The sequence below is a fragment of the Aythya fuligula genome, chromosome 16, assembly GCF_009819795.1.
Source record: "Aythya fuligula isolate bAytFul2 chromosome 16, bAytFul2.pri, whole genome shotgun sequence".
Classification (NCBI taxonomy): domain Eukaryota; kingdom Metazoa; phylum Chordata; class Aves; order Anseriformes; family Anatidae; genus Aythya; species Aythya fuligula.
Window position 1 is genome coordinate 13,848,922 of NC_045574.1, and position 26,434 is coordinate 13,875,355.

Consider the following 26,434-nt stretch of genomic DNA (forward strand, 5'->3'; position numbering starts at 1 on the left):
CCAAAAACAGGGCAGGCAGCCTCTCCCTTCACCCTAAATCTCAACCCCAGCCCGCTCTCCCCGCTCCGGCCCAGCAGGACCGGTGGCTGCCCCTTCACACCGGGGCCCCTCGGGGGGCTCCCGGCCCTCAGCCGAGCCGGTCCCCGGCCACCCCGGCCCCATTCCGGGCTGGGTCCCGGTCGTGGCCCCGGTCCCGGTGCCGGCCCGGAGCGGGTTAATGCCGGCGCCCACAATTCCTCGCGGCCCTGCAACGTCGCCGGCCTCGCTGAGGGCAGCGGCTGCGCCGTGAGGCGCCGGGCGGGACCGGGGCTACCGGGGGTGCCGGGGCCGGCTTCCCGGTGTGTTCCCCGGGTCTCCCCCGGGCCTTTTCCACAGCTTTTGGGCCGGCTTCGGGGCTCCGCTCCCCCGGCAGCGAGCGGTGGGCTGGGGGGTGTGGGGGGGGGAGCGGCGGGAGCCCGCTGGCGTGGCAGGGGGAGGCGTTGTGGTGCTGGGAGCGGCGTCCGGTTTTCATCTCTTTTATCTCTTTTATTTATTATTATTACTTTTATTTTTTTCTTAGAAAGGAGAAGCCGCCGTGCTGGCGGGGATCCTGGCCATGTTCTGAGGCAGCGCTCCGCGACTCACCGCGGATCCGGCTAGCTGGGTTCACGGTCAGCCTGAAAATACCCAGCAAATATCCTGTAAATATCCTGCAAATATCCTGCAGATATCCTGCAAATATCGCCAGTCCCTCGGCCTCCGTGAAGCGTAGGGTAAGGTGGTGGTGGGTCTGAGAATACAGGGCTGCAGGCCTCTGGTAACGGATTTACTGCCACGTCAATGCCTATATATGTGAATATATAATATATACTGAAGTGGACTGTTAATATGTAGATAGGTATGTGTGAATGAATTGTGTTTGCTCCATGGAATTTGGTTAAAAACTTCCTTCAGGCAGCAAAGCCCCTGTGGGCTTTTCTCCCTGTGGGACCCGCTGGGAGCCCTGTGGCACACGAAGTCACCACAGGCATCGCTTGGTGGGTCACGGAGCTCCTTGCAGGCCAGCTGTGTGAATTTGTTGCTGGATCAGAGGAGCAAAGTCCCTTTACAGCTCATTTCAACCTACGTGTATAGTGCCACTCCTGCCTTTCTGCATGCTTTTAGGGAACTAGACACATCGAAGCTCCTATGGTGCATGTCTAGTTTTGCTCTGGAATTGTAGATCCATTCAGATTGGAAAAGACCTCCAAGATCATCAGGTCCAACCATAATCAGGTTGTTTGACGGAGAAGTAACAGCATGAGACCAATCTGTCTGAAGCTGGATGTTTCCACCTTGTAACCCTTAGTCTGAGATACTGACATTTTCAGTGAAAACTTATTCCTAAATTAAACATTTTGTTTACTGCTCATGAGATGGAAATGCTCAGTGCTTATTTAGGCTGTCCATCCAGTTGTTACTTGGACGTTTACTGCCTGAAAGTTAAGCTGCTGTTGAGGGATGATGAGCCCAGTAGGCTACCATGGCTCAGGTCAGCTGTGGTGATTTAATTGCTTATCGTGAAATAAAACTGAAAGTAGACTAGGCTCTAACCCAGTTACATGTTCTTACAAAGCTTAGAGCTTGACTTTTTTTTCACCCCACATCCTCATCTTTCAATTCCGAATGACTCAGAGGAAGAGAGAAGGGCAAGAAGCTGGTGGCCGTAGTTATCCCCTCCTTTTCATGGATGAAGCGGTCTGGGTGAAGCTCCTGGGGGCTTGGTTAAGGAAGTTGGTGTTCCTGGGGTGGGCATGTGTTCAATCTGAAGTTAGATAAAAGGATTTCATTCAAAAAAGCAGGTATGGCAGCCCAAGGGCAATTGTTTCCTCTGTCAGTTTGGAAGGTAATTTTACTCATTAACCATTAGTTACAGTAACCTTTTCCATCTAAACTGATCCTTTCACAGTTTATCTGGTTTTGTTTAATGTGAGTTAATTGAAATAGAAAGGCAGCATTATCTAAACTTCAGTGAAAACACTGTCCCTTAAGTTATACAGAATTAAGTGCTTGTCAACAAAATGTTTACAAAGGAATTAGTGCTTTAGATAAAGGCAGCGAGTTCTGCTGCAGATAACTTCCGCTTTTAATTGTATCAATGCGTAGATAAAATTTTGAGGATGTTTCTTTCCAAACCGTGTTGTCTTAGCTGGTGATGCGTATGATTGTATTTGCACTGTTCTGTTGCACTGCTGTGGCTGGGAATCACAGGAAATCTGTTTTGCTTTAGAGATGTCTAATAAATTGCCACTGTCACATTCCACAAATTTAATGGTAGTTTTCGTACTTGTAGGGTTTTACTCTTTTTTTAAAGTCTTCCTTTTCTAAGTAAAGATACTCTCCCTCCTCTGCTGGGTTGCAGTAATTGTTTGCAACACTTCATCATTTACCTTTTAAAATGACTTCACAGTTACCAATCCTTCTTATAATTTGAGGACTTAGGACTTTAGTTAAAAAGCACAGTGAACAAATGCCAAACACTTGCGTAGAAGTGAAGATGGTTCTGCTTCTCAGACCAGGATTTGATAGAAATGCTGTCCTGTTATTTTTTGCATTGTGTCTTGACTGGCCAATATGCTTGGCGTTCAGTAGTTGGTGCTGTTTCTAGTTAGCCTGGTGACTTCTGAGTGTTTTATTACATCCTAGAGGGTCCTTTTATGGAGTAGAAATGAAAAAAATCAACTGGAAGTGAAAAGGAAGAAGAGATATTTAAAATTAATTTAAATGTTGTACTACTGAATAGCTGGAAATGTGATTTCATTTTTTTATCTTAACTTTCAGTCTTGTGCTGCATCCTACACTGCATTTCTTCCAATCAGGGTTGTTTTGTGTCCTTTGTTTTTTCCAGGCTATATGCTGTGAGTCGCATCTCTTTCTTAATATGAATTTTATCTGTAGCTTGCCATTGCTCCAGGCTGCTGCATTTCACGCTTTGTAACAAATAGAGTAAGATGATGTGGTCTGCCAGCCAGAGATGACTTTGCTGGAATTAAAATTCTGTTTTGTGTAAGAGACCCCAGTAATTGCCTTATTTTGTCAGAATTTCCTTGATAAGGAAACTCAATACTTATGGTAAATCAAGTTGTTTTTTTTGTGTGTGTTTGTGTCTTCTAATAGAGTGTTCTTTTAGCAGTGTATTCAGCACTATTAAGTGCAAGAGTCTCTGTTATTCTTTGCTTAGGTCAGTTTATTTGTATGCATATGAGCCCATGTAATCATGAATGATAAAAAAGTACGTTCAGAAAGGGTGATGGATGGCTCTGGAAGCAGCGTCAGTGTCTGTTTTGGTGGGACATATGCCATAGAAGGAAGAGTTTTCACGTTTATCCTCTCCCTGCCCTCAGCTATGGCTGAATTATAGCTTTCCAGCGAGATAGGATGACTAAAATTCCCCAAACTGTATGAAGTAAATGGAGAAGTAAGATTGTGGGTTCTTTCTTTTTTTCTTTTTTTTTTTTTTTCCTATTTTTCCTGTAATTGATTATGATTCAGTGGTTTTGTTTGTAAGCTCTTTTCATCATGCCTGTGTGGTGCTGAACATCTTACCAGTATCATACCCTTTAACGTGACTCACATCTTGTTTTTTTACTTGTAGAATCATGGCAAGTCCAAGAACAAGGAAAGTTCTTAAGGAAGTCAGAGCACAAGATGAGAATAATGTGAGAAAATTATGATCTTTAGTTTCCTATAATTAAATTTTCTTTAAATCTACTCCAGGTGTATGTTGCTGTCCATAAAGGTTAACCCATTTATAGCACTTGTATGTCTAACTAACGGTAACATACAGAGATGTGAATATTTCATATTTGTTAGTTCTAGAAACTTTTTTTCATATATGTATTGTAATGCATGGCTGTACATTTGGCACAAGTCTCTCAGAGATTCTAGGAATGCTGTAACCCTTAGTTTCTGAGCAAGTGATGTCTTGGGCATAACTTAATTAAAACTATCTGTTTCAAGTGGCTTGATAATCCCTGCCCACAGACAGGTTCATTTTTGTTTACGTATTAAATTTTGACTGGTGACTGCATTTGTAAGAACTGAGGTTATTGTGGTGTATGAGCAAGAAAGCTATTTAAAAAAGCAAACTCCATTCTGATCTGCTATTATCTTGCAATTTACTGCCATGCTGTAGTACCTCTGAATGAATGTTTTGAACTTCAAATGTTTGCATTTTGCGTAGTAAATTTCAAGAACTTCTTATCCTTCAAAACAGTCTGACTATGATATCAAGATGACTTTTTTTTGTGCATTAATTTCAACCCACTTATTTATATTTCCCTACTGCTGTTTGGTACTTGGTAGAGTAATTTTACAGTCCAGTTCAGGTTAAGTTATGAGTTTTTCTTTCCATTCAGCATAAATAAATATTTAAAGAAAGCTTATACTCTAAGGAGAGGTGTTTCCAAACATGAAGAACTCTCCCTTCTGAATTTATTTCCTGCGTGTGATGTTTTCATGACTTGACTTTTCAAGTTGTACTTTAAAAACTTCACGTGGGCATTGCAAGTTAGAGATGACTTTATTTCCTCTTACAGGTCTGTTTTGAGTGTGGTGCGTTTAACCCCCAGTGGGTGAGCGTGACCTATGGAATTTGGATCTGTCTCGAGTGCTCAGGAAAACACCGAGGCTTGGGAGTTCACCTCAGGTCAGCTGTCAGGATAAGTTGGGTTACCTTGGGGTGTGCTATGGCTGTGAACAGAACGGGTGGTTTGGGAGGGGTGTAAAATGTCTCAGTTTCAGCATTCCACAGGCAGTTTTGCCTCGTGCTCCTCTCCAAAGTGAACTTTAGTGTCTGGGTCTTCTCTGTAATTAGTTGGAGCACACCCTGCATTGGTGCAGCTGTGTTGTGCCCAGTTCTAGAAAGTATCATCTCCAGCTACATCTTGTGGGTGTGCTGGTGTGTTTGGCAACATTGCACTAGTCCTCCTTTTTTTTTTTTTTTTTTTTTTTTAATTTTGTATAATCTTCATCAATTAAAACTGAAGTAGTACTAGAGCAGCTTGAGAATTGTGCAAAGAAAGTCACAGCATGGTTGCAGAATGCTTCTGTACTGTATACAAGTGTATAAAATCATTTTATTCCATTCAAGAGATATTTTTTTGTTAATATAAATGATATATATATATTTTTTTTTCCAAGAAACTTACTTCACTGAGCCTGGATACTGTAGAATAAGAACTGTTAAGTATTGCAGGGACTCACAATATGTAACAGAGGCAGAACATGGCATAGCTTCCCAAACAAGAGAGATATCTAAGTCCAATAAGGAGACCACCAAATTAAGGAGGCCATTCAGAATTACGCACTTTACTTTTCAGGGAGGTGATCCTGAAGCTAATTAGTGAGTACAAATAGTGTAGGAAATGAGAGTGTGGGACATACTCCATGCATTAGATGAAAGAAAATACAAATTACTGAGACAAAGATATGATGAAGGGTATTTTGGGACAAAAAGAAATTGGTCAACTTTCAAGTTTTAAAGAGCCTTGTTGAGGAGGATGATTCAATTTTTTTTTTTCTCTGTGACTTGTATTTAACAGTAGGGCTTTTTTTTTTTTTTTAATATAGTGTAATGAGCAGTAGGTAGCAAAAATTTATGCCCCAAAGCAGAGCTGGGAAGTTAACTGCAGTCATAAATGCCTGGGATGAGGTCATGGTAAATGTTAGCGTAGGCTGTTCGAGACAGCTGAGTTGTCAGTACCTGATGGTTATTATGAGCAGAAGCATGAAATGGGGCAGGAGGTGTTCTTGCAGATTACCTGAGTGTAACTGTGAAAACATGAAAACAGACAGGAAAAGGAAATTTCAGAGTAAAGAAGTCTGGGAGAAGTTTTCTTTTATATGGTGCGCTAGGTTTCCAAGCTTGTTGAAGAAAGTGTTTTTTCTGTTTCTTGCCTTCTCCTGACAGTCTCCTTTAAGTGCCAGAAGTTTATTTTTGTTTATTTCAGCGAGGGTTTTGAGCACCTTTTTAAGATGCTTTCTTTCTTTACTTTGAGAGTGTTTTTTTTAACATTTCTGTACACCCAACCTTTGATATAGATTGCAATAAGCCTTTTTTTTTTTTTTTTTTTTTTTTTGTCCCAGCCAATGTAGCAGGAAATTATAACAATCTGTGATTTTTTTTTTTAAATTGATTTGCAGTTTTGTACGCTCTGTAACTATGGACAAATGGAAGGATATTGAGTTAGAGAAAATGAAGGCTGGAGGTAACAGCAAATTTCGAGAGTTCTTGGAGTCTCAAGATGACTATGATCCCTGCTGGACCATGCAGGAGAAGTACAACAGCAAAGCTGCAGCTCTTTTTAGAGATCAGGTAAGTTCAGAGGTGTGTGTCCTCATCCCCTGTTATCTGAAAACCTCCAAATATTTTGTCAGCACTTGGTCTTTAAAGGTTGCTGGTAAGTCGTCTTATGTGTGTAGTATATAAAAAACACAAACAAAAAAGAGAAGATGAACTCATGAGCTTAGAGACTTAGAAGGATACTGCATTTTTATGCTGACCCTGCCACTGGGTTCTTTCTTTGAAGCTAGGCATAGAGAATATTTAAATTCTGCATATGTGTTTTAGCTTCCCTATAGGAGAGTGTAAATCCACCTTTATCTCCGTTATTAGGAGATTAGAGCTTGATGTCTTTGAATTAATTTAGTCTTTGGTTTTCAGACCAAACAGGCCAGTTTGGAAGAAGGTGCTTAAAGTCACCTGAAGTAAAACCAGTGTTCAATTTAACATTGCTAGTCTAAAGTTAAAAAGAAAAAAATGAGCTTCTTGTGAAAACAAATTAATTGATTTCTGTAACTGGCAGTGATTTGACCTGTTCTTGCTTATAGGACCAGTGTGTGTATCTCATGAAAATATTGTACCTGGGGTTTTGATTGTTTTCCTGCCTCTTTTAGGTTGCTACAGTAGCTGAAGGCAAGGAGTGGTCCATTGAAACTTCCCCTGCCAGAAACTGGACGCCACCTCAGCCTAAAACGTCTCTCTCTTCCACTCATCGGTATGTATTCTTGCTATTTAATGTTGGCATAGCAACATCAGGATCAAAACCTGATGCTTGAATGTCTGCTGGTTTTATTCTGTTGAAAAGTGCTGGCTGAACAAACATTTCTTTGCTTCCCCATATTCCTAAATTTCAGCAAGAGCTTTAATTTCTGTAAATCCCCTTCCCTCCATCTTAATCTTTAAAAAATAAAATAAAATAATAATAATGATGTGGCAGAGACAATTGAGTAAGAAAGGAGGACAAGACATACTGTTTTTCCCTTGACTTGTAGTGCACCTGAGATTCATCATCATGTCAGTCATGCACAGTGTGTCACAGCCCTACCTTAACTACAGTTCTGCTCCAGTTCGTGATTGAGTGCTGGTGACAAAGAAGCACAGGCTTTTCCTTAAGGTGCTAATTACAAATAAGAGCATCAAAGCTGGACTGCAGTTTTGTTTTTCTGCTTCTGCATGTATGTTACTCCTTGCAGAAGGAATCAAGTTAACTGAAAAAGCAATTATAAATCAGATGGACGAGTGCTTTGTGCCTGGCCATCATCCAGCAGGTTCAGTGGGCTAGCAGTGGTCTGAGTAGCGTAGCCTGTGTTGCTTTATTCATTCAATACTCCAGTGGCTTTTAGTGGTTACATTACAGTTCCCTACGTGATAGACTAAAGAAATAATCAATTTTGCGCCTGTTTTATGATGATCTATGACAAGATGCAGTGCTGAGCTAGTGGTTTTTGCTTTACACAGTTTGATTCTTTTAAATCTTTCATTTCAGTAGTTCTGCTGGACAACCTCAGAACGTGACTGCCTCTTCTGACAAGGCTTTTGAAGACTGGTTAAATGATGATGTCAACTCCTATCAAGGGTAATGCAATATTTATTAACTTTTTGTGTGCCTGGCCCTGTAGTATTACAAAGAGTGGGATGTTACACTGCAGCTGTGCAACTATGATTCTGATTCACTGGGCCATACTACTTAACAGTTCCGTCTTGCTCATGATTAAAAACATTTTGATAGTTTATGATGAGGGGAAAAAAGGAAGGAAGAAGTCTTTTAATGTATTTTTGTAACAAAAATGTTTGGATAGCATTCAAGAAAGAGCTAGTAAATCCAAATATTACTGTGGTAGGCTCCAAGCTAGGGCATTCTTAGTTTGTATAGCATCTTACAGTGTTTTGGTTAAAATGGGGATGTTGATAAAGCTGACACTGTTTTCCTCCTCTTCTTGTCCCATTTTCTAATATCTTCATTAAGATTTATTCAGATTTCTGATCTGAGTGATGTGTTGGAGAAACATTAAGAAGACATTAGCTTGCATATGAGACACCTTAATTTGCAGGGGTTCACCAGTGGATCTTTTTGGGTATTATGTCTCTATGAAGTGGGTGGTTTTGTGTTTTTTGGGTGCTAGGTGACTTAGGAATTAAGTGCTCATGCAAATGTAAATGCTACCAGGCTTTTTCTTTCAAGTGTATTTTAAAGTCTGTTAAATAATTATTCTTTTATACTTTTGTTTAGCATACATTCATTAAAATCACTAATGCGGATCCTATTTATTCATTTTCTTACTGTAGTGGCCAAGAGAATCGCTACGTGGGGTTTGGAAACACGGTAACCCCTCCAAAAAAAGAGGATGACTTTCTGAATAATGCTATGTCTTCGCTGTACTCTGTAAGGAAGTGTTTGAAGATTTCTGTGACCTGAAGTAGTATTTCATTCTGTTTCATCCTCTGTTACTGGAATATCAATGGAGAAAAACTAAAGACTGCAAGTAGTTAGAGGAAGGTGTAGAGGACTGGGATTATTCTGAGTGTGAGAAAAATACTGGAGGACTTCAAAAGGTGAAAAGAAGGGAACATTTTGACAAAAGTTAAGCATGTCTGAGATCAGTTCCTTGAAATGAGGATATAGCAATGAATTAGGAACTAATACTCAACAGCACTGCCCTTGGAGCACAGAAAAACAAATGAATAAAAGATTAACTTGACAGGATAATAGTAGTTGGGGTGGTAACGCTCCAAATAGATGAACTGTATTATGTGCAGTGGAAAACAATTGAAACATTCTGGTATATGGTGCTAGAAGCCCCGAACAGTGATAAAAATGTTTGAAATATTTCGGCAGGGCATGAAGACCTAACAGCATATGGCTGAGCAGTTGTCATGATTAAAGTAGAGATGGTGAGAGATGTATTGTTGAAAGAACATGGGGAATAAAGTCAGGTGCTTTGATGTGCTGGAAGGTAACAGCGCAGGATGAAATTTGGCATTTGCAATCTCTGAAATGTTGGAAGGTTTTCTACCAGGATTAGTGGTCGGTGGTCTTCTGTTCAGCCTCATCATATGATTTGGGTATAGAAAGTCTTGTGTTAATGTGCTTGGAAGTTGTTATGGGTGGTTACTAATCTTTAAATTTGAGCAATTAGGCTTTGGAACAGACTTCTGGTTGTAGTTAACAGTGAGGAAAAAATCAAGATTTTTAAAGATGTATCTGGTAAAACGTAAGGGTTTAGATGCTTGTGATAGGGGACTGAACTACCCATTGGGCACACTACAGTTCTGTCTTCCTCTACAGCTGGGAGGCATGTGAGAAAAATTACTAAATTCTTGTAATTGGCACAAAATTAAGTAAAATTAAGTAATTCCCTCAGAAGTCTTGACTAGTGTAGTGGAGTACAGTCTGAATATCCAGACCAGGCTCTACTAGAGAATAACAGAAAAAGGTAAAGCCTGAGCCTTTGAATGGTATTCCAGGTGATCCTATAGGATACTTATGTCTGCTGAATATTTTCTACTTATGTCATAAACTGGAGGCCAGAGAGTTAAAATTAGAAAGCACATCTATAATGGATTGCAGATGTTCTAAGACAGCAAGAGTTGGTACTGTGTTGTCTGAGTTACTGTCAACTATTACTTGAATGCATGATCTGATTGAAACTTACGATTAAAATGCCCTCTTGTGACCACAGATGCATACTACAGTGTAATTTTAAGACATACTATACATCATAGTGATGTGTATAATTATACACATCCTTCTGATGTGTATAATTATTTTTCCCCATGCATACTACATTTGCATATATACATTTGTTTTCTACTGCTATTGTATTGGAGCATTTCTGTTTTCTGTGTCCCTAATTCACACTTACTATGCTGTTCAACTCATCCTGTAACTAACAGATATAATTGCAATTTAGATTTCGTTTGAGGCCCATGTGATTGCACTTAGCGTAAAAACTACAAGACATTGCCTTGTCTGCAAAGAAAAAATCCTGCTGTTTCTGCATTATTATAAACAAAGAGAACCACAAACATATTAAATATTTGATGGGCAAAACCCAGAAATAAACATGATTTATTTTCACATGCTTTGCTGGATGGTTTCTGGATGGATGTGTTGCTAACAAAACATGAAATCTAAACAGTTGAGAAATGATTTTTAATGATGTTAAAAAATTAGAATTGTTTTCCTGCTTCATTTTCTTTTAGCTGGCTTCTTAGCATCAGACAATTGATAGTTAGAAGAAAACTTTTCATGTTCATTATATAAAAGTCTGCTAAGAAGTGTCCACATCTTGACTGTGGTGGTAGTTTTCAGATCTTCCAAGAACCAAAGAGGCATAATAAAGTTTTGCTTATTTTTAAAGCTGAAGTTTGCAAGAAATGAGCAGTTTGATGCTTTACTTGCTGCTTCATATTTTGATTTTTAATTCTTTTTTATTATTATTCATTCATTTGTGCATGTTGTTGAAGTGCTAATCTTTGTTTAGTAAGGTTTTAATGTTTTTACATTCTCATACTTTTCTTGAGGGTGGAAGATTTTTTTTCATGTAGTCATTTTTAGCAGAATAACATTGGAAACTCAGGTTCCTTCAAATTGCAGCCATCAGTGTTTTGGCACGAGTAATGGAAGCTTGTTGGTCTGTTACAGACCAGCGTGAGACCACAATTTTTCTTCTCACTAGCAACTAATTCTTACGACCATGGGGCAGGCTGTATTGGAAAATATTTTGTCTTAATTTAGCGTGAAATAGGCAATAACTAAGTGTTCACTATTATTAGTATTCACATACAACTTACTTTCTTTTAAAGGGATGGAGCAGTTTTACAACTGGAGCAAGCAAGATTGCCTCAGCTGCTAAAGAGGGTGTAAGTAAATAGAAAACATTTCAGTGTAATTCTTGTAAGCTAAAAGAGGTTCCGTTATTGTGATCTGACTTCTATTAGGGATGTATCTTTAAAAGTATTACCAAGATATATTAAATTCACCTCTATTTATCTTTGCCTGTGCCATATGAAATAGCCGCACAGTGAATGCCTAAAATTCATTTCTCATGTTTTTGTATAATCATTTTTCTGAATTGTAAACTTTCCATTCATCTTGGGAAGGATCACAGAGCATTTCAAATGTGTGTGTTTACTAGGAATGAAACCTTTCATTTTAAAATTTGAATGTATTTATTTCTTTTTCACAGGCTACCAGATTCGGATCTCAAGCAAGTCAAAAGGTGATTATAAATATATATATATAAAACTCGGTCTTACTGACAATAATTGGCTTTAAATGTCACGCATTTGCCTGTACCGATTTATTCAGATTTTTGTGTTTAGCCTTCATGGTGCACAGCAATTTTTAGGTTCTTGCTTTTATTTCCATGGGAATTGCAATCAACTACTGTGATCAAATTAAGCAGGCAACAAACACTGACAGTCTGCTGTATTAGTAGCTGTCAGGTGTATTCAGTAGGCAGTAGAATGAAATGCTTCAGTTCATGTTTGCAGATATGAAATACCCATATTTTTGTGAAGCTTAAATGCTCTCTGTCTTCAAGTAGTTTTCTTCTCTAGGTGAACTAATGTAAAGCAAGCCATTCCTAAATCCTAATAAGATACTACAAATGTGAACTGCTTAATATTGTTAAAGTAACTTGCTTGGGTGCATTTAAAAAAGAATTTCTAAAAATGTTTCCACGTTCAAGCTGAAGTTAAAGCAGAAGCAGCTAGACTTGAATTATGCAGAGCTGTGATATAAGCAAGATCTGTTTGCACAGAAAAGATTTAAATTCTAATGTGAAAATCTGGAAAATAATAGGATTCTTAAAATTCCAATGTTCTGAGAGAGGGGGCTTATATGTTTGAATGTATTTTATAGGGTAGTACTTTGAACTGTGACTCCCTTTACATGTGTAGCCCTAGCCTGGCATACTTTCTGATCTGGCTAGGGTGCTATTGTGCAACACGAATGTGAACCTGCAGCTGTTGGTGTTCAAACAGGAGATGTATGCAGTAGGATACCAGTACTCTGCCAAACACGTGCATGTTTTTCAAGATTATCAGAAATGTCTCGTGAATGCACCCAAACTTAATACTTAGAAGCTTCTAAAATATTTGCTGCTTGGCTTACCAAAGAAAAACTGTATTATACAAGTCTGCCTTTTTCACTCCATGCAACAGTTTCCCTTTTAGAAAACTGTTCTTCCTTTAGTTTTATTAACATGTAAATAAAATGTTAAGTGTAAAAGCTCATCACATCTACTGACAAGAACCACAGTAATATGGTGCCCTGGAGCCTAAGCTGTGTTATTGAAGCTTAAATTTTGTTCCTGAAACATCTGTTCTATTGCTCTGTAAACAGATTTAACATCTTCTTGATATAATGCATTGACTAGAAGTGTATTTAGTGAGCAGTGACCAAACATGCACTGTTCGTATTGTCAGTAGATGTTAAGTTGAAGAAGATTCATGCTACTTAACTTGCCTAAAAAAGTGCTTCCAATTTTTTGCTAAAAGCTGCTTCTTCTACCTTCCTTGCTCTTCCTCTTTCGCTGTCTGGGTAAAGTTTTGGGGCTACAAGCAGCAGCCAGAGCCGGTAACGCCCTCACATATGTTCTTGTGCATGAACTCCTTGTCACTGTTCGTGCTGAATATGCTCATTTGCTCTTGAGCTGTCTTTTTTTTTTTTTTTTTTTTTTTTGCCTTGAGTCAAGTCTGTTTAGAACAATTTTGTGTGTTTCATCTGGTAATGTTTCTTCAAACCTACTTGAAATAGGTTAAAATGGATAGAGATGTCCAGGCTCTGCACTCTCAGAAAGCATTCTGTACTTCTTTCCATGCTCCTCATAAACAGCGATTTCAGGATTTCCTTTTGCATGTCTGATCCAGGAATGCAGTATACACAGAACTACGCTGGGGTGTTGCTTGAAGGCAAACTCTTTAATAAATGCACCATTACGTAGTGTTCGTAATGGTTTCTAAGGTGCTATCCTAAATTCAAAAATAGTAAAGATAAATGATTCGGAAGGAAACAACTACCCAAACCTCCCTTTGGTGTATTTGTGAAATTAAGTGGTTGAGTAAATGGGTTTATATGAGAATTCTTCTTGATACTAGCAATAATTTTACTTAGCACAGCTCAACCGTTGGTATGTTATATTCTTTATTCTGTAGCATAAACAGTCAGTTTGGCAGGTTCAGTAGACTCCGAGGGATTTATTATCGTTGAGAAGTCCGATTCAATCCCCTTTGTTTGTCTTGAACACTTTCTCAGCCTCACTTGCAACGTAGACGAGCCTTATATGATTTACATTCCCATTTCTTATTAGATAGAAATGGGATTACCTTTTTCCTTTGTCTTCTCAAATAATTTTTGAGCTGGTAAGGACCAGAAGTATTGGAGATAATGATGGTTGGGTAGAAGGGAGATCCCAGCAGTGATGGGGCTAAGGAAAGGGCTTTATAGACACCTGGGAATCGGTGGAGGAAGGAAGTTCCTTGCTGTTCCATCCTGGATAGATGAATACTCACACCCTAATCAATGTTTTTCAGGTATAGGATGTAAACCCATAAGAAATTAAGCATTATTAGTCTTTGCTAATGGTTGGGAATGATGTTTGTCTGGCAAGCAAGTTGGCCTTCTTGGACTAATTACTTTAATTGAGAAATTAATCAGCTTAATGTGACAATTCTGAAGAAAACTTTAAATCAATCAAAGGCTTATTATGGTGGTAGGGAAAGGAATGGTTTCAAATGAAACGTTTGCAAGCCTTGCTGTCTTTATCAGTATCATCATTTTGTGACTTGCTCTGTGGGCTCAGATTTTATAACATGCCTCTAATGTGCAACATGCTTGTGCATCATCTTCTGGATTGGAATAGATTTCTGAAGTTCACGGTTTTCTCTCTCTGCATACCTGGAGCCTTAAAAGAGATTTTAAGTCTTTGTCACAACCTTGCCTCCTGTGTGTTGCTTGGAAACAATTGGGTTGTTACTAATAGATGATGACAGCAGCACTGTGAGACAGAAGAATTGGTGAAAAATGGTCTGAAAAGACCAAATTCTACAAGTAATGTCATGGAGGGGAGTGAGGAAAAAGGCAGCTGAGGTCAGTGCTTCCCAATTCTCAGCAGCAGGCAGAGAAGGGGCCCCTCTTCCAGGCTGTTGCTGGTCGAACCATTGCTTCTGCTTCCAGTGCAAGGTCAGATTTTGCTTGGGCTCTGGGCATCTCCAGCAACCTACTGCCGTGTGCATCTGTGTCTGTTCTCTGCAGCACCGTGCTGTGTGTGCTTTCAGCTCATTCTGCTTGTACAAATCAAAGCTCAAGGCTTCGTGTTCTTTTTGGAGACACTGCTGAGAAACTACCCTGTGGAAAACATTGGCTGTGGTTTTTGTTTTTTTTTTTAAGGAAAATATAACTGACTGACTTTTTGTTTTTGCTTTTAAATAGGCATCAGAGTTAGGTCAGACATTAAATGAAAATGTTCTCAAACCTGCACAGGAAAAGGTAATTTTGGATCTAGTAAATTACTTACAGAACATGCTTACAATGACTTAGGCAGGGATTGTTTCCTACTGCCACAACTGCCCAAGCTGTGAAGTGTCTTTTTTTTTCTCCATATACTAGCACAGCAGTGAAGGGGAAGCATCAAATAACTCGAAGCTAGTATGTCAGCAAAGAAAAGTTAATGGATGTGTTTTCCCTTGCCAATATTTTCCATGTCCACAAGATTGTTAAATCTTTTATTATTAGATGTTCCTTTTTAGATTTCATGATTTCAAAATGGAAGGTGGGCTAAGATGAAAACACACCCCAAATGGGGAGAGAAATCAGTTTTTTATTATTAATATCTTTGAGTGTTAAGTTCTTAGTATTTTCCCCATCTTCCTATCAGCATTTCTTCACATTCAGCAAAGCATCTTTGAACATCTATAGTTCATCTGGTGCCTCATGTGTTTAAGGTGAATGGGGACAGTTTATCAATAGAAACTAAAAATGTTTTTGCAACCTTTAGCATTCATTCAGAATCTTGTGGTAGCTAATACCAAGTGTTCATAAGGAAAGCATGGTCTGAAATAAAACCCTCTTTAGTTCTAGTTGTGCTGTTTCTGGGAAACTGAGATAGTTGGAAGAAGTTGGTTTTTTAATCTTCCTCTTACAGTTGTTAGTGATCACGAACATGTAGCTAATAGCACTTCCAACAGCAGTTATGTGGAAAGCACACACACCTGGGGAAATAAAGACGGTCAGTAGTGGGCATATAAAAAAAAAAAACAAACAGGAAGGTCAGTCCTCATAAGTGACTAGTGATAGCTGATACTGCCATTTTTAATCAAAGATTCACCCTGGTGTCAAATGTTGCCTTCCTGTTTCATATGTTCAAAGAAAAGAAAAAAAAAAGAGTACATCTTTACCGTTTGTCGTGCATTTGTTCTGTGCTTCTAGAATTTTGGATCAGCTCCAAAATTTTGATGAAGTCGTTTCTGAGAATGTTGTGATCTACTTACCTACGTACCTTTTCCCAAAACGTGTTGTTTGATAAAAACAGATTGATGTTGCATTCATAAGAGAAGTGATTCCACCACTTTAAGATGTGGATCAATTTTGAATTTGAAAAGTATGGTTTAATCATTTAACAAAATAAATTCTATTGCATTACCTTTATTAATTTAATATTCTTTACATAGCATTTCAAATCACAGGAGAACACTCTAATTGGTTTTGTATTCCCTAGAATTTTCCACAATTTATTGCAGAATGCTTAGAAATGGTAATTTTAGGGTGTGTTTTCTTGAGCCGACTTATTTTATAGGACAATTTCATGAGGAACATTGGACTCTACATTTTTAAAAAAAAAAAAAAAAAAAAAAAAAAAAGGAGTTATTTCCCTTAGGAGGTTGTGCTGCTAGTTCGCAGTGTTACTGTCACTGTCTGAAGTATGTATACAGTAGTTTCTGCCTGACACACATAGGATTACACAAAGTCACCTGCTTTGGAGCAGCTGCCATTTATTAACTGGTGACAGACACCAGTTACATTCTAGTTAACCAAAATTCAAAGCCCTTTTAGTATTTATGCAAGCACGTATAAAAGATTTTGAATAAAATGAATCTAATAGGTTTTTAATCTCTCCAAATTGTGTCCTTTTGTGTAGTAAAACATACTTATAAAATGGCAAGTTGGCAGGTTTTTTGGTGTCTTTTTTTTATGCTCAGCGTTAGTGTAATGGTACCTTCCTCAGGTTCAATGTATGTCAGTAATACATTCCCCCAAACTTCGAAGGACTGAGCTTTGCTCCATTGGAGATCAGTGGATTTATGTCACTTTCTTAACCTTGATAGCTTTGACTTAAGTATATTTTGATTCACTTCAGTTTTTATTTTTTTTTAAACTCTGTTTTAGCTGTTATCACAAGTAAATTTGTCTTAAGGCTTCAACAGTACTTTGTTTTATGACTAATGACCAACACTTTGATTCGTGTAGGTGAAAGAGGGGAAAATTTTTGAGGAGGTCACCGTGGGGGTGTCACAGTTGGCCAGCAAGGTATGAAGAGGCCTTCTTCCCTTTAAGGAGGCCAGACAGCAAGCCAGTCTCCATATTCTTACGAAGTGTTTTTAGTGAAACAAAACCCCAGCACAGCTTCAGTCTGTACTTGTGTTGAATATAGGTAAATTTGGTAAATGCAACTTTCAACATGTAGTTCAGTATTTTAACAAGTACTACACAGGTATGATGCAGTCCTCTCCTTGTAGTGGTTTCACTGAGGATGTGATGTAGAGCTGCAAGACAACCAGCATCTTAAACACAAAGAAATGTCTGCTATAGAATATGGAGACAGCTTGCGTTACGTTTGTATGGTTAAACTTACTAATGCTCTACCTTTTTTCTTTGTCTTTTGCAATCATTGCTTGGTAATGTGGTAAGTGCTCTGTACAACTGCTAGGTACAGAAGTCCTGCACAATCTAATGCATGTTTTGATAATTTGTACAATATTACTTAAGAAGATTTGTCTTTCAAGCACTAGAAGCTGTATCGTATAACAGTTCAGTGTCTTGAATGATAGGAATATTTTAATAAAATAAGTTATGTTACTTGTTCTGCTTAGAGCCTGGCAACTTTAAATCTGAATTCTGGGGTTTTCTTCATATCTTTGACTTAGGATAGTGACTTCCATGGATGTCACTTAAGAATTTGTGTTCCTAATCCAAAGCCACTCCAAAATAATAACCCTGAAAGGATTCTCCTGGCAGTCATATTCGTTCTAGAACTCTGCTTTTGGCCCGTTCACATGCCATTAAAATAATGTATGAAGGAAGTTTATAAAACATTAGAAATATAAGCAATAGTTAAATGAAACATCCAAACACCACTACTGTCATTAAATTTAATTTTATGTAACATGTAATTTCAGCGTTTTAGTCAAGAAATTATAGGAGAGAATTGAAAAGCTGACAAAAATGGGTGAAAATGCTGAATTTTTGCTACCTCTCACAACTTCAGCAGCATGGTTCAGTGAAATGTGTTCTCTTTACATCAACCATGTAATTATCCATCAAAAATATTAGTAAGTTGAGGGAAATTTATCATGAAATAAGTTATCTTCATCTCAACAAGTAATAGAATGTGTTGTGGCTTTTGCTGTTGGGCTTGGATGTTGGCTTGGTCCAGATGAAAAGTGTGTTCTTCCTCTCTAGGTTCAGGGAGTTGGGAGTAAGGGATGGCGAGATGTCACCACTTTCTTTTCTGGCAAGCCAGATGATCATTCTGAAAGGTATTTCCTTTGTTACTATTTTCTGCATCTCTTCAAACACGTAATTTTATATTCTCTGCAACATAACAGCACTAGGTATTTTTTAAATGTGAAGAAATTGTTCTGTCTCTTGGGAAAGCTTTGTACATAGTCCTTCCATAATGTCATTCAGGGGCACATGAAGCTCTTTTCAGTCTGAGAGCAAAATAGTGCACTGCACTTTGATTTTTAAACTTATGCCAAATGCACCACTGCCTTTGTGTGGTAGGCTTTTACCAAAAAAATCTGTGAACTCGAATATAAGCTTATGCCATTCTGAACAGTACATCTAGTTCTGCCTTTGTAGTTTTTGTTTGAGCAAAGGGCAGTAGCATTATCGTTTTCCTTGTGGTCATTTCTGTTTCCTGTCATGTTTGTCATAACTGATTTATTTCTCCCTTCCTTTTTGTCTCCGCCCCTGCCCATAAAAGACCAGCTGAGGGAGACAGCTACCAGAACAGTGGAGGGGAGGGCTACCAGAACAATGCTGTAGATCAAAGCTTCTGGGAGACCTTTGGCAACTCAGACCCACCGAAAGCTCATAAATCTCCAAGCACTGAGAGCTGGACCTATGTGGACAATTCCACAGAGAAGAAGAGCTCCGATAGCTGGGACGTGTGGGGCTCAGGAACAGTCTCCAACAACAAGAACAGTAACAGCGACAGTTGGGAAAATTGGGAGACCAACTGGGAAAACACAGGAGGGGAGAGCAAGACCAAAAAACCTCCTAAGGCAACAAAAAAGGCATCTTCGGCTGATGATGGGTGGGATAACCAGAACTGGTAGAACTGTTAACCCTGTTTTGCACAGCTAGGAAAGGGAAACTGTGCTGGCTGATTGAGGGGAGAAAGTTTTACACACAACTGGAGTATCTTGGTTGACCTTACTGATGTGTTATTTTTTGTGCTTTCCATTCATTCTCCTTTCCTTCTATCCCAGTTTAGGGGAAAAAAAAAAAAGCGTCTGAATCTTTATTACATGAAGATGTTTCTTCCAGTTTTAAGGGTAGTGATTAAATATATATCCTCCTTGCACTATTGAAGCTGGGTACACTGACTTTAACAGCAACGTTCAAAAGAAAAAAAAAATCAATCAGTGCAAGCACACTTCCATGCCACAACCTTGCATGTGTAAGCTCACAGGTACCCATCCAGTCTTCATATAATTTGAGATGACCTGAGGTGTTTAATGCAAATAAAGGACGGGCTGTATCTTGAAAAGATAGCCCTTAAAAAAGCAGACTGCAGTTGAATAGATCTAGTTCAAATGCCTTATGGATTGCTGTGACAGTGTTAGGTCTGGCAATTCAAAACGGTCTTTAAGATACTTTTTATTGGAGCTTTTTTTTTTTTTTTTTTTTTAACTTTTTGAGATTTTTAGACTTTACCAGTTATTTTCTCCCCTTAGAATTAGTAAGGAGTCTAGAGCTAGATGATTATTTGTGTAAACTCATTGTTCTGACAGCCTATCAAGGGATATTCAGAATGGCTGCTCCTCGCCCTGTGTAAACCCTTACCCCTTAAGCAAGAAGAGCAGCTCTCCTACACAGATAAAATGCAACGGTGTGTGTGCTCCTTCCTTGCCTACACCCGTCCCACAGTTTGAGTATTTTGTAGGGTCTGTCTTTTCTCTTTCTTCCTTCTACCCATCTATTTTATCTATTGTGATAAAAATGAAATCTTTCTGCTGCTCATAGCCTTTTAGACATCTGTTTGGCAACTTGGCAGTGAAATAACTTTATTTAAAAAAAAAATCTAGTAAGGAAAAAATGCATGGAAAATATGAGACCATTGAGGAGAGAGGCTGGCAGCAAGCCCCCTTCAAGATGAGTAGATGTCTGGATTTAATAGTAAAGCTTAATTTAAGCAGATGTTTTCCAAATTAATCTTTAATATGTCAGACTGTGTCATGTACTTCTCCACGTTTTCTTCCTGGACCTTGTTAAAGAAATACTATTTTGGAAAGTTCAGAAACTCCTTGTCAGCATTAAGGGATGGAATAGAAGATTCAGTTGTGTCTCAATTTTGACCCAGCAAACTGCTTTGCATGATACAAATCATAACATTTACGGAAGGTCTATGACTCCTTTTAACAATAATGGTGTCCTGTGTATTCCCTTTTATTTTTGGGGGTGGATTGTAAATGTGCACTGCCTGAAAATAATCAACTCACTTAAACTTTAAATCATATCATTACATAGTCTGTATTGGTAGCAGCATGGAGTTCTTTACTGTGGACCTTGTAAATCTTTGTACTTATCCAAAAAGCCTTTCATTTTTTAAATTAGTTTATTGCTCAAGCAGTTGATTGACCCAAGTTGTTGAAATTACCTCAAATGATGTTCCATTTTTTTCCTTGTTACAGAGGTTTTCAATCATATGGTAATACCAGATGCCAAAAAGTAATGATATTCAGCAGTTAAACAACAAGCAAAAAGAGGAAAGAGAAGGAGAATCATGAATCTCTCCCAAAAGCAGCAGCTATTAAAGGCTTGCAGTCTTAAGTGTCTGTAGCCTGATTCTGTATTCTTTTAGTATGATCCCTCAGACGGTTAACAAAATATTTTTCTGGTCTTCTCTAGTCCTGTCCCGTTAGGATTATTTTGCTTTCCCCTCTTGCTTCTATTGATGCAGTGGTCTCTGAAGCTCGTGCAGCAGGACGTGGTGCTGCTCGTGACCCAGGCACTAGTTCAGGCTGAGCCATGCGAGTTTCCTGAGGCATCCTTGCTGACATGCTGACCCTTTGGGAGCAGAAGAGGCATGAGAGATCTCAGTTCACAATGCTGCTTGTGGTGCCATTGCAGAAGTTTACAGCCTTGGCTATAACACAAGGATTTTGTTCAGCTTTTTCTCCCCTTATACCTTTGTTATGACTGAATTGCATGTCAAACCTAACTCAGTATTTTTATTCATATACCTCTGTTGCCTATTTTTCTCCTGCACAGCACGGATCTGTAATGCATGTCTGTGAGGTGGTGCTGCAGGTCCTGGCTAACAGTCCGATTCTGTGAAATGACAGCAAAATGCATCTGATGGGTTGCGTTGTCTGCCTGCTGCTGTCTGGAGTGATGCGAAGCTGATTCAGCTTCCTGCGTACAAATTCAGTGCAGTTTCTCTTTCATAAAGCTCCTGAAATAGCTCATGGCAGGGCAGGCTTTATTGCAGCCCAGTGGTGTTTATTTCAGTCGGCAGTGGTGTGACGTGTTTGCGTATGTCACAGCCTAGGAGAAAAGTGGTTTATTTATACATCACTTGTAGCTATGATTGGTGTGAGCCTTTGCTTTGTTCTTCTGGATTTATTTCTGTAGTTTCGAGACTTTATCTTCTATGTCAAAGTAAATAGTGAGAGCCCTACTAAGGTATTGCTTTGGGCAGTGATTTTTCTTCCAGTTCAGGAGGCAGTGGCCGACCAGTTGCCTTTTCTTTGCAGTCCAGTAAGAGACACGATAATACGGTACAGCTCCTAGAAAGGTGGTAGTGGAAGAGACTAAAATCCAATAGAATGGCAGAAAGTGTAACCGCAGCCACAAAACTTATGGACCAAGTGGTTTCAGTTTGATGGGCAAATCGGTATTTTTTTATGACTTGTCTGAATCTGAATGTTTTATGATGTCTTCCAAAGAAGAGGATGAATGAAGGCATTTTCCGTTAGAGAGCCCCTGTTTTACTGGTCTTTTTTCTTCTCTCTCTTTTTTTTTTTTTTTTTTTTTTTTAATGTTTCTGAGTACATGGTTTAGAAGCTTCTGCAATTTGAATTTGTGTATGGAGGGAGCGTTTTTAATGGAACTTTTTAATCCCTTCTCCTCTCCCCAATTGCTTTTGTTCTGTTCTCCCGATTGTGAGCATTGTAAACAGGCAGTGGTTACAGCTTGCTGATGCTGCCTGTCTAACTGAAGATGTAGCTGTTGAATCCGAGTGAGTATGTGGATGGGCAAAGCTTTGGTGTGGCTGTGTGCACCTCACCTTTTTGGTGGGTGAGCAGCCTTGCTTTCCTTTCAATGCCACACCATTGAGTAACAATTGTAAATCGTACGAGCAAACTGCCATGGAGAGAGTGCAGTAGGTGAAATCGATACTGGTACAATTGGACATTGCAAGGTTGGACTTAAATTTCCTAATGTTTCAAATTGTTTTATTCCTTTGTATGGCTTCACCTTTGGAAAATACAGAGCAGCTGGATTCCTGCAGGTAGACTGAAATCAGGGAAACATCAAGACATTCACACTACATGCTGCTTGCAAAGGAGTGAAAGACTTTGGGAGTGTTCCCAACCAGGAACTGGGGCTAATCCTGGGGGTTAGAGATTATTTTAAAATGTTTCACTGGTGTCTTGGTGCCTCTTAAGAATCACTATGTTTTCAAGAAGTGCTTGGCCAACTCTTCCTGGTGGTTTAGACTTCAAGGGTAATGCTGCTGCTTTTATTTTCCCAGACTATGTAACATTCCATGGGTTCATAATATATTTATGAGTGTAATGATCTGTGCAATAACATAACAAATGTAGGTATAACATTTGTTGTTCAATCCAGGATACGCTTAAAGATACAGTGGTCCTCTTTGAAAATTGCAGTCAACCAAGGTATTTCAGTTCTCGCCTTGTTGTGGCGATTTTAAATTCCGCTAATGCTGTCAAGGAAGGCTTGAGCCATCAGTGATTTAAAGAGAAATCAAGAAACATGATGATGCCCGCTACCAGAGTTTGATTGTCATGGTTCACAGTGATCTCTAGTCGTCGAGCCCTTTTTCATTTTCATGCCAGCAGAGACCTGGTCAGTATGGAGTGCTGTATCTTTAATTCTCCTGATGTGTTTTATGTGAAGTTCACAGGAACGGTGATTTCAGTGAACACTAGTCATTGTTCTGTAGAGTGGTACCAGGCTTGTACTGCAGTGTCATCTTTTCAAGAGCATTACAATAAAGCAAAAAGATACGGAGCAGAGTGGTGTTTAGCCCTTTTTCAGGAGACTTTGAGTACTTTTTAAAACCTCAGAAAACGTATCAATTTGCATTATTAATGTAGCTCATGTGGCCTTCTGAATGAAGCAGTTCTCAATATAGTGAGCATCACAAAGTCATTTCAAAACAGGGTGCTTCATCACTAAGACGTCAGCAAAGGATTGTGCCAATATCAGCGTGGAATCGTGTTGGAGAGAATCACTGCTGCCATTCCGCTGGCACGCTGTGTCTGTTCCTGCCCTACTATCCTGTGTTGGGGCTGCTCTGAGTGCTGCATGTCAAGCATCCAACTGGGACTAAATCCAACAACAGGGAGTGCTGGTTCTGGAGGGGGGGCTGCTTGGCCCTCTGTTCTGCAAGGGTATGGAGGCTGATTATGTAGAAATGGACAAAACACCAGGAAAAATAATGTGTATTCTAAGCACTGCCAGTAAAAGCTGATGGAAAAGTGGCATCTCTAGACCACAAAATACCATGGTCATCGACCAGAGGGAAAACAGACCCCTCCTGCCGTTACAACATCCAGCTTATTTCCACTGGATAAACTTCTCTGCATCCTTTCCGAGCTGTGCTGTGATCCCAGCAAGGAGCAAATTCAGCTTCAAGCTGTTTTACTGGGATGTAGCTGTTTCTGTACGCTTCCACAGCAGATGCAGGCTCAGAAAGCAGCTGCCTGGGTTTCCTTGGGTCCGTACCTCACTGATTTTAGGGAATCAAACATTTTGCCCTCTGAGGTGTCCAAGAGCCAGCAACAGGGATGTGGCTGTGCACGTCGCATCAGCAGCGGGCAGCACGAGGGGGCATGGCTGTGTCCAAAGCCCCCAGCCCCAGTTAACAGCTCTGTGGTCTGGGTTTCCCTTCCCTTTTGTCACAGCTATTCCAGTGGTTTCACCAGCAGGATCTATTTTGAGATGTGCTTTTGGCTCTTCCAGGAGCTGGCTGGGCACCTTTGCCTTCCCCAGGATGTGACCCTAGGGTGAGAGCTGGACGTCCTATAAGGAAGGTGAAGGGGAGCTGGGCTGTCCCGTTTGGAAGAAGCAAAACCCAAAGCCCCAAAAAGTGCAGCACGATCGTTCTTCATCCGTCAAGTCGCTAACTTGCACGTGGGCCAAGGCACGTTGCGGGGCTGCTTTGGCTCCAGCTGCTGGTGCTGTGTCAGCAAGAAGCTGCCTCCCCTCGGTGGTGTGGGAGAGGAGAGGTTAGCCTCTGCTGACCGATGCTGGCTTTAGGTGATGGATGAAATTTCTACTGTTTTTGTTGTTTGGTTGGTTTTCGTTCTCTTTCTATCCTCAAATGATGCTCCTACTACCAGAACAGCCAGGTTTAAAATGGAAAGGATGAAATAAACCCCGAGAAGACCACCAAGGAGCAACCTCGTCCTTGCAGGCGCTCAGGGGAAGAGTTGAAGGCTGCCAAGGCTCTGGTTGTGCTGCACCTCACCAGGATCGTGATCGCAGCTCAGGCAGGAAAATCCAGTGCTGTCGGCTCTTGGCAGCTTGTAAAACTGCCGTTGTCTTTCCCTTTAAGCTCTGCCAAGCCGTGCTCCCTTGGGGAGGCTGCTCGGCTCTGCTGAGGTGGCTGAATTTTGCAATAGATAAATCAGCTTCTGCCAGGAAACGCAGAAAGGCTGGAGTGTGTCTTCCTGGAGGAAAAATAATAATAATATAAAAAAAAAATGGTTCGTTTCTGATTAAAGTGCCACTGCTTAATATCAGCCGTTCTTTACGGGATTGCCCAAGCTGCCTTAAATATGTGTTCAATTTTGGCTGCACAGGGCAAAAACTGCTTGTGTATAATTTTTCTGCTCTGCTGCTATGGATGTTTAATATACGTAACTGATGTGGCAGGGAACGTGAGGGATGTTGTGATCAAGGTCAAACCAGGAGGTCTCTTCTTCACAGAAACCTGTGTTGCTCCAGAGTATGAGCTTGTTCAGCTGAGGAGCAAATTTAACTCTTCACAGATCTCCTCCTACCACCTTTGGGCTGTACCTCTGTGCAACTTGCTGAATTATCGATATATTCTGTAGTCCACCTGGCCAAGGTTTAAATATTCAACGCTGGCTCCTTGGTGTCACCTCGGTACAAGTCTGGAGAGGCTGAATCTGAAAGCAGGGGCACGTCTCAAGCTTCTTGTCCCAACCAAGCATCTCTCCAAGTTGGTCGTGCACCTCAGTGCAGCGCTCAAATTATATTAAAGTGGAATAAACACTTGTTGTGTAGCCCAGGCTGCTGGTGATATCCAAGCCAGTTAGACTGAACGGCTGCAAAATGCTTCTCTGGCTGCTGGGATGGAGAGGGCAATGCCCAGCCCAGGGGACGGCTGCCAGAGGGTGCTGCTGGAGGAGGCTCACCTCTCCTTCCTTCCTCTAGAGGGGATTGTGGCACCAGGCACGGCTTGGGGGAATCCAGCTCCAAGGACGCTTTGAACAGCTGGATGCCAGGCTGGAAATTCGTTTCTGCTGATCCACTGTCCCCTCCTGTCCTCCACCTTTGATTTTCATGCTGTGCTGAGCCTACAGGGTGTGAGTTCCTCTCCCCCAACCACAGGTGCTGTGATTTTCCTTCCTGCCTCCCGACTTCATCTCTCCCTTCTCCCCAGCAGGATGCACCACGCTGGACGCAGCTCATCCAACCTCAGGCTGTAACAAATACCGGGCTCTAGAACAGAGTCCAAAAAGCACATCGTGCTGCATCCGTCGTGGCCCTGACCTGGATTTTGAAGCCACGCTGGAGAATCGTGGGGTGGCCGTGGCCACAGCCTGGCTGCCGTGGGCAGCTCGTGGAGCTGGAGCAGTCGAGCTGCATCTCCGGGCGGCCAGGGGAGAATTAAAAAACTCATTTGACTTGCTGAGTGGTTTTTCTGTTTTTCTTTTTACGAAAATGTTAATGAGTTCATTACAAAATAAACTATTTGCTGGTGTTTTCATTAAAGCTGCAGGTTCTGAAGCAATGCAATCATGGGAGAATTTTTTCATCGTGTTCTTGGTTTCAGTGTGTTTGTGTTATTTTTGTTTGTTTTTCTTAAGGTAAAGCTCCCTTCCTTGTACATTTTACAGGACTATAACCGAGTTATATTCTTCAAAATTCAAGGGAAACAAAATCCCCCCTCTCCGTTTGCTATTTTGAAGTCAGCCAGGCTTTGTTGTTACTATTTTTTACAAAGTGTGATTGCTTGGGGTCCGTAGTTTTTCTTTTCTGTGGAAAGAAGTATATACATGCCCTAACACCTCCTCATTTATTTTCCGGAACAAAACAAAGGACGCTCAATGTCACAAAAGCTCCAGCTCGGTTTTATAGCTGGCTAATGAGAAACTGTTGAATCACTCACTCATTTTCTGCCGGTAGAAGGCAATAAATCTTCCCCCACTTCCCAGCCCCCGACAGACCTGCTGTCCGGT

General features: G+C 40.2%; 1 protein-coding gene across 9 annotated transcripts; it reads left to right on the plus strand.

Moving 5' to 3' along the window:
- The first annotated feature begins 283 nt into the window (after positions 1–283).
- Positions 284–21,733, plus strand: ARFGAP1 (ADP ribosylation factor GTPase activating protein 1). 9 transcript variants are annotated; one of them, XM_032198141.1, is made up of 15 exons: positions 284–338; positions 560–752; positions 3,614–3,677; positions 4,557–4,666; positions 6,163–6,334; positions 6,916–7,016; positions 7,788–7,877; positions 8,588–8,684; positions 11,108–11,164; positions 11,491–11,523; positions 12,855–12,884; positions 14,739–14,795; positions 16,773–16,832; positions 17,985–18,061; positions 18,511–21,733. In XM_032198141.1, exons 3-15 carry the CDS (start codon positions 3,618–3,620, stop codon positions 18,863–18,865), a joined length of 1,299 nt encoding a protein of 432 aa, XP_032054032.1. In that variant the 5' UTR covers positions 284–338; positions 560–752; positions 3,614–3,617; the 3' UTR covers positions 18,866–21,733. The 9 variants fall into 9 exon arrangements, with proteins under 9 accessions (XP_032054032.1, XP_032054035.1, XP_032054034.1 ...); XM_032198144.1 differs by having other exon boundaries at positions 7,791–7,877; XM_032198143.1 differs by having other exon boundaries at positions 560–680.
- Positions 21,734–26,434: the final 4,701 nt, after the last annotated feature.

Coding starts and splice junctions, on each gene's coding strand:
- ARFGAP1 (XM_032198141.1), top strand. CDS start 3,618: ATGGCAAGTCCAAGAACAAGGAAAGTTCTTAAGGAAGTCAGAGCACAA. Junction 7,017..7,787: donor TCTCTCTCTTCCACTCATCG/GTATGTATTCTT, acceptor CTTTCATTTCAG/TAGTTCTGCTGGACAACCTC. Junction 11,524..12,854: donor GATCTCAAGCAAGTCAAAAG/GTGATTATAAAT, acceptor GTCTGGGTAAAG/TTTTGGGGCTACAAGCAGCA.